Source organism: Zeus faber (genome assembly GCF_960531495.2).
Source record: "Zeus faber genome assembly, chromosome: 3".
Taxonomy (NCBI): Eukaryota; Metazoa; Chordata; class Actinopteri; order Zeiformes; family Zeidae; genus Zeus; species Zeus faber.
Window position 1 is genome coordinate 14,833,977 of NC_137190.1, and position 14,474 is coordinate 14,848,450.

Genomic DNA, 14,474 nt, shown 5'->3' on the forward strand with positions numbered 1-14,474 from the left:
CTAGTACTAAAGTGATGTAGTGTAACTGCTAGTATTAAAGTGATGTAGTATGCCTGCTAGTTCTAAAGGGATGTAGTGTTACTGCTAGTACTAAGGTGATGTAGTAGTACTAAAGTGATGTAGTATAACTGCTAGTACTTAAGTGATGTAGTGTTACTGCTAGTACTAATGTGATGTAGTGTTACTGCTCGTACTAAAGTGATATAGTATAACTGCTAGTACTAAAGTGATGTAGTGTTACTGCTAGTACTAAAGTGATGTAGTAGTACTAAAGTGATGTAGTATAACTGCTAGTACTAAAGTGATGTAGTGGTAGAAGGTTTGGGGAAGGTCCACAACAGCGTGCTGTCCAACGCACAAATACCACAGTGAAAAGCGAAAAACACACTGGACTGAATTTTAACAGGCACACATACACTGTTAGTGAATTAAAGCTGGCAAAATAAATATATATATATGTATATATATATATATATATATATATATATATATATATATATATATATATATATATATATATATATATATATATACACACACACACACATATATATGCTTTTCATAAGAAGAACAAGAATATGAAAATAATATGAAATCTCGGCCAAAAAGTAATACAACAACAAAAACAGAAAGCTGCTGTGTTCCAGGTCTGAGTTTCCCAACCAACACAAAAACACATCATCCCTCTGTTCCAACACGCAGCTGTCGAAAAGGCTGTTCTGAGTTTAAAAACTGCAGCATGACCACATTTCATGTTCCAAAATGCCGTTTTGGTAACGTTAGTTACGAGGCGTCAGGAGTCAAATTGGGGGGAACAACAGAAATCAGCCTGAGGCTCGTACCGAGTGCTTTTTGAGTTGATATCTACTGTGGTTTCCTAATTCCACCGGTTATCTTTGCATTTCTCAGCTGCAATCGAGCTGTCGACCGAGTTTACCCTGATTCAGTCTTACATTCCCCAAAACGTTTCCGTGTCAGCGGAGCGGGGCTGCAAAATGGTTTTAACGTTATCCTGACGGTCTGCTGCGACTTCCGTCGCTTCCGTAACCGACCGACGTTAACGGGACTGAGTAGCTGCCACGGTTGCACCATGCGGCCGATTGACAAAAATATATATCAAACGCGCCAAACTCTTTTACAACTCAATGTTCACAAGCGTGGCGACAGAGTGGCTTCAGACGGCCTCTTCACAACAACACGACTGGAGATGACCTGCAGGGGAGGGGCTGGAGGACAAGGAGAAGCCGTCATGTTAAACGTTAGCGGTCAACGGCGGTGTCACCGAAAACCGCCTGGGCGTCCGATTGTGACGCCTGCACACCGTGCGACGTGCACCGTCGGTATGGAGACGGAGGTGGCGTCACAGGAGGGGGGGGGGGGCTGTGCCTCCAGAACCTCCACCCCATCAGACTCGACGTCCAACCTCAGCTCACTGCCTCATTTAGTTGTGATAACGGAGACCCTCCGAGTTCCGGTCGGACCCGGCCCCCTTCAAAGAGGCGCGAAAAAAAACATAAATACAAAAAAAATAATAAAAAATCAAAAAAATCGAGGAAAGAATGTAACTCTGCGTGGAAACCAAGTGACGAGCCTTGAGGACGTGACGATACATGATCTCGCTAGATGTTGCTTTCTCTCATGTTTAATCCAATCAACGCTTGACCAACCACAGCGGGAGTTTCATTATCCTCCTTGTTTTCTTTCCCCTCGGACGAAAACTGTGACGCGCTTCTTCTTTGCAGAGCTTTCCTGGTTGAGCGTCGGGTCTGATTCCCTCTCGAGGTGCAAACAGAATCCACGTCGCGGCCGCGGCGTCCGCATCGATTCTGATGAGATGAACGTGGAGTTTCAGGCTGAGCGGCTTGATATGCAGATCTGTTGGTCTTCACAATTTGGTTAAGAGACGTTTTTGCTGTTCAAACGGGTTCATGTCTGCTGTACATAGTCCCCACATCCTCCGCGTGGCTGGTGCTCTGAGGTTTGTGTCGCAGCTCCTCCACCACCATGTTGGAGGCTCCCCCCCCCCCCCGTTTGAATGAAAAGTCCATGACCTTGACTTTGAGATGCTTCCCCCGGTCAGAGGAAGGAGGAAGGAGCTAGAGGCTGCTGTCCTGGTTGGACAGCTCGGGGGCCAGCTTCCTGTGGCGGGGGGAGGTGGAGGAGGCCAGCTTGGTGGGGGAGGGCGAGGCGTTGGAGGAGGAGTCGCTGCCTCCGCCCTCGGACCCGGCGGAGGAGGAGGGCAGCGAGGAGAGGTAGGGAATGGGTGGCGCCCTCTTCCTGGCCAGGAACAAGCCCCCGTCGAGCATCCCCTTCTTCCTCCCGCCCCCCTCCGCCTTCCCCCCCTCGCCTCCCGCCGCCGCCGCCCCCTCCCCGTCCTCCGAATGGAGCTGCACCTTCCGCCGCACGTCGCCGCCCGCGCCCGGGCTGCCGGGGGGCTGCCGCGACGACTCCGGAGCGCCTTCTGCCGCCGTCCCCGGGGGGCCCGCGCTGGCCAGAGCGCTGAAGTTCATGCTGGAGCTGGAGCTCACGGTCCGGCTGCTCCAGATGTCCAGGGCCGACGCCCGCCTGTCGCCGTCCTCTGGACCGAAATCACAGAGCGAGCGGCGGGCGTCGGGGGCCAGGCAGTTTCCCTGAGACGCCGTCTGTCCCGAGCTCTCCAACATGCCTCGACTCAGAGAGAAGTTTTGGAAGTCTCTGAACAAAGAGAGGAAGATGAAGGGCTTTTCAGAGCAGGTGTGTATGTACAGAGTGACTGCAGGTACCAAGGAGTTACATAAGGACGATTTTGCCAAAACCAAATAATATCGATAAATGAAATCAGATCGAATGTTAATTTTGTTCAATTCAACTCAAATGTGATACATCTTAATGACTTTGAAGCCAAATATTTTTTTAAACTGAATTCAAAACATTCTAAGGACCTATTGCTGTGAAAAGACTCTGTGCGTCGTGCTCTGGCCAGCAGGGGGCTCTCTCTGTACGGTCGCACGGCTCCGTATGTAGGCTGACTCTCTGGGATCGTCTCCTGGGGCTGGAGCTGGAGACTGGAAGTGATGATGAGTTGATGAGGTGTGAGACAGCGGGCAAAATATGAATTTTTAATAAAAAAGGGGCCAAGCAATCTCATTCTGATCTTTTGCCGCGTGTGTGTGTGCGTGAGAGGGAGTGTTTATTCTGTCCCTGTTCACCACAGTCTCTCTCACCTGGAGCAGGACTCTCGGAGGCGTGCGTGGTGCAGCACGGAGGGCGCGGGGCTGATGTTGGGCGTGGCGCAGCGGGATGCGGTCAGGTCACACTGATCCAGCAGCTGCAGCAGCTCCTCCTCCGTGGGCCCCCCCACCTCTTCAAACCCAGCACAACGTAGACTTTAGACACAGACATCCACACAAACACACAACCCCAGTAGCCTGTGTCTTACAATATAGAGCTGCACTATTTAGAATTTAGCAAAATACAGGACTAAATAGTTTGTTAGCCTGAATTAAAAATTCAACTTTGTTATGGAACTCACACTGATCTAATCTTATCTTCGTAAAATAACAAAGCAAAAATTCAGTATTTATAACTCAATATATGTGCAATTCACATAAAACCCCCCAAGAAATGGTCCCTAATAGCTGGTTCGTTTGAAAAGTTCAGTTCCCTGCATCTCTCTCCCGCTCACCGTCTTTCTTCTTCTCCTCTGCCTTGTTGGCGGTGTCCATGGCGGTGGTCAGGTCCCACATCTGGATGCTGCCGTTGCCGTGGCCGGTAAACAGGTAGCGGCGGGGTCGCGACCCCATGCGGCTCGAACCCTCGCACTCCCGTACCATGAAGCACGATATGGTGGTCCCATCCACCGACTGCACCTCACAGATCCTAACACACACACACACACACACACAAACGCGCTTTCTAAGGATATGTTTTTGTTTGATAAATGATACCACACATTTACTGACAAATGTATGACGTACTCATTTTGATGGGAAACAAACTGTACACAAATCATTATTTGATTCATCTGTTTCGGCAGATGTTCCTCGTGGGGAAATCTGGTGCATGGTACAAACATTATCTGTAACTACAACTTAGGTGATGGAGGGAAGAAACAGACATAAGCAAGGAGGGCAAAAGAAGCCTCTATAAATAGGGTTATCAAGTCAGACAGAGAAAGAGGAAAGAAGATAGGAACAGGTTGAAGGCAGAGGAATAAGAAAGGTAAGGGAGTACGAGAAAGAGAAGGAAACACCGTGCCTCTTTCCGGTGGAGGAGAGCCTGACAAACAGCTTGTTGGTGATGGGGATGACCTTCTGGATGAAGACCTGCTGGTCGTCTCTCTCTCCAAACGGGCCTAAGAGCACAAATCCCAACATGTCATCACTCATGTCCAGTCTCTAAATCTGACCTTTCAGATCCTTAACTACACACAGGCAAAAAAAAACAACAACAACAACAAAAAATAACAATGAATTACAACACTGGAAAGGGAAATTGCTCAAATAACATAAAATAGTTGAGTACTATGAAAAGCACCAGCTGCACCTGTTTTCTGTCCCTCAGCTCAGGTATACCATGACTAAGTATGAGTATAATCATTTTGTGAAAATAAATGCATATACAAGAAAATCCATGAAAAAAGATATGAAAAGATATTCTTTTTTTTCTTTATATAATTTTGTTGTCCTCCTGTTCCCCCCCTCAATTCCTGAGAGAACCCCTCGGGGACCATGGAAGCCAGTTTGGGAAGCCCTGCCTCTGCTAATCATAACTTTAAGACGTGTTGACATTTTGGAAGAGTAATCATCACTGTGGTGAAAAGGCACTTTGGATAAACAAAATGTTTCAGTGGGCTTTGACATTGACTTTTACATTGGTAGACCTAACATAACCTGATTATAACCAGATTAACAAAACTTATTCAAAGTCCTTCATGATAAGATATAAGGACCCAAAAGTACACCGACAGTATTTGCTTTTATTGGAGAGCGTCCTCAGGGACCAGAGGGCTTTGTTCGGAGCCGTTCTCTTCTCCTCTTTTCGATTAGTTCACAGCCCTGAGGTGCGATTTGCCTTCAGTGGCGATGACACGGCTCCAAGCCGTTAAATCAACATGAACAGACACGCACAACCAGTTCGTGTAGCACTGGCATCCATCACCTGGAGCACCTGGGGCGAGAACAAAACCTTGCAGGGATTTGAGGGGGGGGGGGGGGCAGTTTTCTTCCCCAGCACCAAAGTGGGAAGAATTTCAGAAATGTTTAGTGAATGAGGCCACGGAGCGGAACCTCAACCTGTCTTCAGAAATGGCGTCGTTAAATTGCTTCGGGAAGAGTGCAGGGCGTGCACTCGACACACGTGCGCTGCATTTCCATCCAGGCCGCCTGGCTCCCGCCTCACGTCTCGCTCTTCCGGGGACGGCGTCTTCATCCCTCTCTCTCTCTCTCTCTCTCTCTCTCTCTCTCCTTCCCTCTCATCCATCACTACCCCTGGTCCAAAGCAACACTTACAGTACACTTTCCCGTCTTCTCTTTCAATCCTTACTCATCCTTCTCTCCTTACAATACGTCCTTATCCCTCCCTCTATGCCCCATCTCTCAGCGCCATTTAATTTCTTTGCTCTTTCCCCATCTCTTCTTTGCCCCGTCATCATGCGTTACCATTGTCTCGCATGATCCGTCCGTCAATCCTCCCGCCCTCCCTCCCTCCCTCCCTCCTCATTACCGACGTCGTTCCCGGAGCAGTAGCTGCTGTGGCTCTCCGTCTCCTCCAGGGACAGGATCTTGAAGGAGGCCAGGGGGGTGGAACCGGGCTGGGTGGAGATCATCCCCCTGAACCGGGTCACGGTCCACGTCCGCACGTGGTTGTTGTCCGCGCACACTAAACACACGCACGCACGCACACACACGCGCGCACACACACACACACACACACACACACACACACACACACACACACACACACACACACACACACGCGCCATGTCAGGAATCCCTCTAACCTTTAACTTTTTCAACTAGATGAACTTGAAATTAGAAACGCCAACTTTCAAATAAAACCCACTCAAATATTCCAGACCTCTAGCTGTTCGAAAAGTGTAGTCCCATTTCCCATGGTTATTAATTTAAACTACAAATCTGCATCACAATATGATATATCTTTATATCTTAAGTTCATTACATTTAATCATTTAGCAGACGCTTTTATCCAAAGCGACTTACAATTGTTCAAACACCGACGGACGCAGCCATCAGGAGCAATTAGGGGTTAATTGTCTTGCTCAAGGACACTACAGCATGCTAGCAGGAGGAGCCTGGGATCGAACCAGCAACCTTTAGATGACTAGACCACCAGCTCTACCGCCACTTCAGGACCCGCACTCCTTCCTGCTCTTGAACAGCAATCATTCAAACAACTTCCTTATTTGTTCAGCACCCTTGTGTCTTCACCACCCCCATGTGGGCCCGTACCTGACACCAGATGTTTCTCAGACAGCATGATTTTGGTCACAGGGCTCCTGTGGACGGTGAACGTCTGGAAGAGCTGGGGGCCCGAACCCACCGTCTCTGGGTGTTGAACTATCACCCGCACCGCACCGCTGCTGGTCCCGTAGGCGATCTCGATCCAGTTCCCACTCACACCTAGAGCGGGGGAGGATGGGGAGAAGGAAAGAAGGTTTCATCAGCACAGAACAAGGCAGCAGGGTAACGGTTAATGACTTTGAATGTCACCAATATATTCACCCTATTGAAGTGTCCTTGAAAGTGATCTTGAGGTCTGGCACACTTATACGCATGTCTGTATTTTGACAAAGCCAACATGCATCAAGCATGCTTTATTGAAACAATGAAGAACATCTCACCATAAATAGTGCAGTTCCAAAATGTTTAATCCAATGAATTTTATGAAAACGTCATCATCATTATTAATATTATTATTATTATTATGGTGATCATGACATCAGAAAGTTAGAACTTTGAGGCAAAAGGAAAAAGTTAAATCGGCTGAAGTACCAAACTGATGAGCTAAGATAATTTGCTCGCTGGAGCTCCTGTGTTGCAGAACAACAAGGGAGACATGCTTAAAAAGGTCTCCCAGTACGAGTCTGTTCCTGTCACCGATGAGGACTAAAGAGCTGCAGCGTCACCCTGGGACTCCTTCCAGCTAAGGTTTTCAGCGACATCTGTGGAGCGCAGTAGGTCTCGGCGTGCGACATTTCAGCTGTGTTCGTTTTCCAGGCGCTTGTACTGTTTGTTCTTACTGGTTTTGGGTGTGAGGTAGACGGACAGCGCAGTGATGGCGTCGTTGGAGGGATCGTGGTAAAGTTCCGTCACCAGGAGATCATTGTCCTTCATTCTCAGCGGAAACTTCTGCATGTCTGGAAACCAAACAACAGGAAGTTTAAATATTCATGTGTTTGTGTGTGCAGGAGAGGGAGGGAGGGCCAGGAGATAATGTGGCAGCCTGTGTACACACAAGAGTGGTTCCCAGTGTGAAGAAGAGGTGAAGAAAAAATATGTAACAACATTTAATAACAAAAACTGTACATTTCAGTCTAATATACAGTAAATGTTACTAAGGGTCTATCATTTTTATACATCTAAATTTGTTATTTTGTTTGTTGATGCAACACAATCTCTGCCGGAAATCAGAATCTTTACCTTTTTCACTGTGTGAATATTCTAACATGACGTTTGTTTGTGTGTGTGTGTGTGTGTGTGTGTCTACCAATGTAGTAGATGGATCCATTGTTGCAGCCCAACAATAGGAAGGAGCCAGCCGTGTCACAACTGGTGATAGGAACCACGTCTTGAACCTACAGCAGAAAGGCTCATTGAGAGGCAGACTAATGTACAGGTTCTCCTCACTAAACGACCAAGCTCCGTTCCTAGGACCAGGTCGTTAAGCAAACCGGTTGATAAGCACGGACCCGTGTTATTTCACAGTAAGGGGGCGTGGCGATTGTGAAAGCCAGTGTAGTGAATACTGACAGACTGTGGGAACGGGACTGAGACTGAGGACGGTGATGCGTGATATACAGGACTTCTACTCTGTGAGGTAAGTACTGGAGGTAAGTTAAGGTAAGTTTCATTTAGGAGGATTTAAATGTATATTAAATACAACACAGACAGTTTATACTATTATATAATCATAGACCCAGAATCGCGATTGTGGCACCGCCCCTCGCGACCGCCTGCCTGAGCGCCTCATGTCGGTTACACACATTTTAGTATTTTTAGAGCTTATTGTGCATAATCATGACATTTCACTGCATATATGTATGACCGTATGTATATGTATGTGACAAATAATCTCTTGAATCTTGAATCTTCTGGCGTGGAGACGTGATGGTTTGAGCAGCCACACCTGACCTGGATCGAGGTGACTGGGTTAGGGTGGCTGCATACCTGTTGCACTTTGGTTGGGCCAATGAGCAACAGGTTAAAACCCCCATTCCCACACTCACTCAGGATGGGAGCCCCGTCATGACATGTTCAATCTGCTCCTGGCTTATTCCATCTAGCCTCCTCTCTACAATAAACCGGTGTCTACAACCCATCGTCGTCCTTGTCTCTGTGCCGGAGGGCCCTGGAAACACCACTTGGGTGGTGTTTGGCAGGCAGAACTGCGACAAGTGTATATAATGTAAATAGTGTATATAAAGGGTGATTCGCGATGAGATGCTTGACACTGAGACGCCGCGCACGCAGCATTATTGTATAATACAGACCGGTCAGAGAGCTGCTTGTAATTCTGAACGGTCATTAAACAGGTAGGGCGTTAATTAAGGAGTACCTGTACAGTAATGCAGCATTCTAATTCTTTATTTGTATTAAAAAGTTATAGTTTTGCCTTTTTCCACACATTTACAACAAAAACACAACACAGACAAGATGGAAGTCAATGTCTCACTCACACACTCACAGATGCAGCCCTACCTGCCAGTGTTGTGTGACTGCGTTCCAAACCCCGACCTTCCCAGTGTGGCTCGTAGCAACAAGCTGGTTACCAATAAAGAAGAGATCATCTACTGGTACACCCAGACTGAATACACCTGCAACAAAGACATACGGCAACAGATTCATATCAAAAGGTTGTATTTGGAGATGCAGGACGGTCGAAAATTACTGAAAACTCAATTCAGCCGCATTGACCATGCACACAAACAAACAAAAACACAGAAAAAAATAAAAATCAAACTTTTCCCTACCTATTTCGTTGCCACTTCCTCCATCTTGGATGCTCCAGAGGATGATGCTGCTCTCGGAGGCAGCGGCCACCATCTTGTCCTTGTCGCCGTGGGGACCGCCCACCACCTTCGCGTTAAGTGCGATGCGTTCAATGGTCCCGTCCAGGTAGGGGGAGGAAAAGACCTGCTGCCATCCCGACGATTCCTTAATCCTGGAGAAGTCATGTCAAAACCAGGTTGGTCACCAGGAATAGCGTTTGGGGACAAATAAAGGACAACATCCACTGCAAATCTGCAAATACACAACGGCCTGCTCCCTTTGAATGCTGAATAAAAATGGTCTAAAAGCAGAATGTCCCACTGGTGATACCTGTAGCAGATGACGTAGTGTGCATAAGCAGCAACAATCCAGTTGTGGTGTCCTGTGATTATCAGCACCTTCCGAGGGTCAATCACAGGGCCTGTCCAATTCCACGTACACACACACACACACACACACACACACACACACACACACACAGTTCTAATTAGTCATTTTCTAAAGCAAGCGGTCAACACTTAACTCGAGTGTTGACCTTCTTTTAACAGCTCAACACAAAAACAGATTCACAACAAGGAAGGGTTGGCATACAATCTTTATTTTATTTTTCATTTTTTTCCCCCCAATTGTAACCTCCTTCTCCCTCATTCCCAAATACACACACTTGCATCTCAAGAGCTGATGTGAAACTAGGCTGCCTCCGTCAGTGCATTAGACTCCACGCACTAAAGGATGTCAGGTCACGTTAGTGCCAGCATTAAAACACACACGCATACAGATGCACGCTCTAGTACACATGCAACCATCTATCCACATACGTGTTTTGGCAAGGCATCACACACAGACAGGATATTTCTCAAACATTCACCCACTCACTAACACACACACACACACACACACACACACACACACACACACACACACACACACACACACACACACACACACACACACACACACACACACACACACACACACACACACACACACACAGCATCCTAGTATATGGACCAATCCCTTCCATTACACGTTCCATCTCTGAAAACGCTGAGAACCATTTTGAATTCTGATGATGGAAATCTATCTGCCGTAAACAGGATTAAATTCAACCCGCAAAAGAAAATGCACTCGAGATGATTTAAACATGAATTATACCGTGACAATAAGACTCCCGCCAATAAATAATGTCAGCTCATTTTTCCAAACGTCCAACGCGTTCTATCAATTATTAAACAAGTGATTAAGTCATGATGCTTTTCACCGAGCTCAGGCGTACTGTCCTGTCGCCCATGGACTTTAATATGTAATGCAGTGTGGATCCATTTACCCTCGTGCTCCAGTGTACCTACCCAGTCTTTGGCCGTCCTCCGGCCTAGTTGGGCCCGGGAGGGCGACGTGGGGGGGGGGACAGGTTCGGGTGAAGCCCCCCTCCGCCCCGCTCGGAGCAGGGCGGTCTTCAGAGCCGGGACAGCACGCTAAGGAGGCGGGACCCGACTTGCGGGATGGGATGACTGTTTGCGAAAAGAACAGCAAAAATAACAAGTTGAAATGCATATTTATTTATTTATTTATTACATAATTGTGATTATATAATAACCATTTTTTTTTGTGCAGGACTGAGTCTCCTCTCAGTCCACTTGGTTCCATACCTGGAGGAGGGAGGTAGCCGTGGAAGAGCACGCTTCCACACGATGAACGATCCAGTTCCTCGCACAGCAGGAGGCGACGCACTACACCAGGGGTAACACACACACAAGCCGAAACAGGAACTATAACATACATTATATCATACATTATACATGTACATTTGCGTTATGGGATTTACAATTACTTGTTAAATCGTTCTGAATAATTCCTGAAACATACCTAGAGGAGTTATTCCATAGAACTCGGCTTCGTGGCGCAGCGTGCTGATGTTCACACCACTACCAAGAGGACGAAAAGAACGTCAGTTCAACCTCATTCCAGATGTTTGTCTTCTGATGCTCTGAGAAGTCCTCCTCCAGAACGCTTGGAATATTTTCAAACATTTTAAATCACAAGCCGTTTACAAACATTAAGTAAAACGTAACGGGATTTCAGCCTGTACACTACCCATAACTCAATTTTAGAAATGTTATCAAAACCTCTTACCGCAAGTCTAATTCTTTGGTTCTGAGAAAATTCAGGATGGGTGCAAAAGCTGTGGGGTCCCTGTCAATAAAAATCTGGAAGATAAAACAGAGGAGGCTTAGGTGATTCAATTTGGTATTTTTAGTAGATTTAAACTGAAACCTAACTGAGGGAGAAACCCAGAAGAATACAATAGAGCATTTTGCTGAAATTAACCACGAAGGCACGAGCCTCTTTGGTCCTGTGTATTTGTCTAGTTTGGTAACTTTCCCTTGTTCATAATCTCAAAATCATCTGTTACGTTCAATTCGGCTGCAAAACTGGAAGAAAATAGCTCATTGTATTCATCTTATCTTAACAGGACCAGTCAGCCACCGGCACCGCGTGACCTGGGGTTAGCCTAATGCATCAAGAGGCAACAAGAGATAATACTTACAGCTCCTGTTTCATCCCGCAGAGTTGATATCCTACCACTCAGCAAACTGAGGCACGCGCACGCGAGCGCACACACACACACACACACACACACACACACACACACACACACACACACACACACACACACACACACACACACACACACACACACACACACACACACACACTGTTATATCACCCGACACTGGAATTTAATCTAAAATTGTTTGGACACTAATGAATCAGTTGATCTAGTCGCTTTGCAGTATGGACAAAATGCTCAGACTAAAGCGTTAAATCAGCATATGTTGAATCCAGTATGGATGTGTTTAAATAGATATTTTGGATGGGGTATCAACCCATCTTATTGAGGACTGAGGACAGGTGGGCGGAGGAACGGCACAGAGAAGAGAAGGACAAAAAGACGCAGAGACAGCTGGGCGCCCAGACAGACAGACAGGCGCTGCCACTTTGTCAGCTGTCGTCAAACTGTGAGCTCAGCCCACACTTTGGTTCGTAATGGCCACCGTGTTACTGCACCGCCCTAACCAACTGTTTCATCCTTCGCAGCGGATTCAATTCTGAAATGCTGGTTTAAACTTTTTAATAATGATGGGAATTTCCACCAAAGGTACAGAAACAAGATTGTCCGGCCAACTGATGACACAAGACCAGTGCAAATAGATTAAACTGGTTTATATGATCAAATGGGAAGGTTTAAATAAGCAATGTAGTCATGTTTTGATGGGTTAAAAATCTGCGCAATAAATATTTCACTGTAGCCAAATAAACTGATAAGAATTTTGTTCGTATACATTGCCAAAGCAACCTAATTAGATTTTCCACCTTTTTGTCCTGATCGAAAAAAAGTGGAGGCCAGCGGAGAAAAATGGAGGCGAAGGCCTAATTATCTGTGCTCCTCTGGGGAGGTTGGGGGGGCTGCTCATTTTACTGAGTTTAAATCTTATTGCTTGACATGTCAAAGAACCCCTGATAAGAAATGCAATATTATCCATTCCTTAGCATTTCCAAACCCACATTATGTCCCTTTTCCTTTCAGTATTATTTCAAGACAGCTTCGCTTCAATTCCAAAATGGTGGGTATCGACAGTGGCAGAGTGGAGGCGTGAGTTTGAATCCCGTTGGTCAGTAATCCATCCGTCTTATTAGTATCCTGACCTCCATCCTGAACTTAAGCGATGCACACGCTAGAAGAGATTCGTGCGAGATTTGGACCCTGTTTACATAGCCTGTTCAGCCTGTGTACACATAACAACCCTTACAGTGCCGCCGCCGCCGCACTACTTCCCGTCTCTCTCCGTTGGCAAACAGTCGTTAACAGTGGAGACACCATCACACCCACCTCGAGAAGAAGGAGTCTGGGATCCACATCAGAGTTTGTCTGGAGGTGCTGAACCTGCGCAGAACAATAAACAAAGTATTAGAACGGCTGCAATGTGCCGACTGCCCGCACATACACTATAGTTGGTGTGTTAGAACAGTGTTAGAACAGTTATTCTCTCAGCGTTGGGCAATTATGGGTGACATTGCGGTTGGATTCTGTCCGTGCGTCGCAGATATGAGACGATTTATTAGTTAGATATGACTCAGTCCGAAATCCCGCACCTGCCCACGCCACAGTTGGGGCGATTACAGCGAAACCGGGATCGAACCGGCGGTTACAGTGTAATCACTGGTGGTGCTGACGTCACGCCTGTCTTGCCAGTGACGTTTAAACATTGATCACTTCGCTGGGACCTCTTGATGGGGGGCCCCCTGGGGAGGGGGTCTCCGGACCCCACGTTGAGAACCGCTGTGTCGAGCGAGAGCGTCGTGGGGGAGAGGGTCAGCAGCAGCTCGGTGAAGTGGCCTTGGGATGCGGTGGCATGTGTCACGTCAAATGGAATTTACGTCATAGCTGATGTCACCCCCCCCCCCGACGTGCGTGCGTGCGTGTGTGTGTGTGTGTGTGTGTGTGTGTGTGTGTGTGTTAGAGAGAGAATGATAAAGTGATAATGAAGTGACAGTACCAGGGAACATAGTGCATGAGTAGCCGCAGCTAGCTGTTCATCATTGTGATGCTCAGTTATTTAATGTGTGTGTGTGTGTGTGTGTGTGTGTGTGTGTGTGCGTGTGCGCGTGCGTGCTAAGTGAGAGGAGTCGAGCTGTCCGGTCAGAACCTACCGCGTCCCGCCGACGTTCAACTGGATGATTTCGCCCATCGCCGACGCCAAGTTCCCATTCGAGGCCATGTTTAATGCACCAGCGTGCGGTCAGCTGCGTCCAGTCCGCCCCGCCGCGACCGGCCCCAGCTAGCTAGCGGCTCCGCGCGTCTCCCCCCGCAGCTCGGGCTGACGTCCCCTTGCCTCTCGCCCTCTCACCCGCTCCGCTCCCCGATTCCATAAAGCCCCCCCCCGGGGTCGCGGTGGGAAACCGGGGGCTGCTGGTCGCCGCCGAGTCCTCCAAACCGCCGCACCAAATACTCCCTTATTTCCCGCGCGTGTTTCGGTCCTTGGCGGCTGCCACTGTCGTTCTTTCGCGGAGCCGCCTCGTCCTCCGCCCGCCGCGGGTCAACATCTTGCGCGCTCGGGCTGAAGGACGGACGGCGGCCGCCTCTCCCACGCAGCGCGTCACGCACGTCGGGTGCGTTCGATTCTGCGCGCCCTGCACCTGCCCGTCGTGGCGCGGCAACGGCGGCGCCGTCTTGTCGCGGTGTTGTCGCGCCGCTATAGGACA

General features: G+C 47.9%; 1 protein-coding gene across 1 annotated transcript; it reads right to left on the reverse strand.

The window, feature by feature from the left end:
* Window positions 1-2,096: 2,096 nt before the first annotated feature.
* kctd3 (potassium channel tetramerization domain containing 3) lies at window positions 2,097-14,084 on the reverse strand (the record flags this gene model as incomplete). Its single annotated transcript, XM_079997893.1, is given in 20 exon segments — window positions 2,097-2,694; window positions 2,922-3,044; window positions 3,204-3,349; window positions 3,352-3,365; window positions 3,665-3,858; window positions 4,237-4,333; window positions 5,704-5,859; window positions 6,450-6,620; window positions 7,241-7,357; window positions 7,708-7,795; window positions 8,919-9,034; window positions 9,191-9,381; window positions 9,540-9,630; window positions 10,559-10,720; window positions 10,859-10,939; window positions 11,076-11,134; window positions 11,343-11,416; window positions 11,758-11,803; window positions 13,102-13,155; window positions 13,923-14,084. Coding segments are annotated over 20 exon segments (2,646 nt in total). The 5' UTR covers window positions 13,991-14,084.
* Window positions 14,085-14,474: the final 390 nt, after the last annotated feature.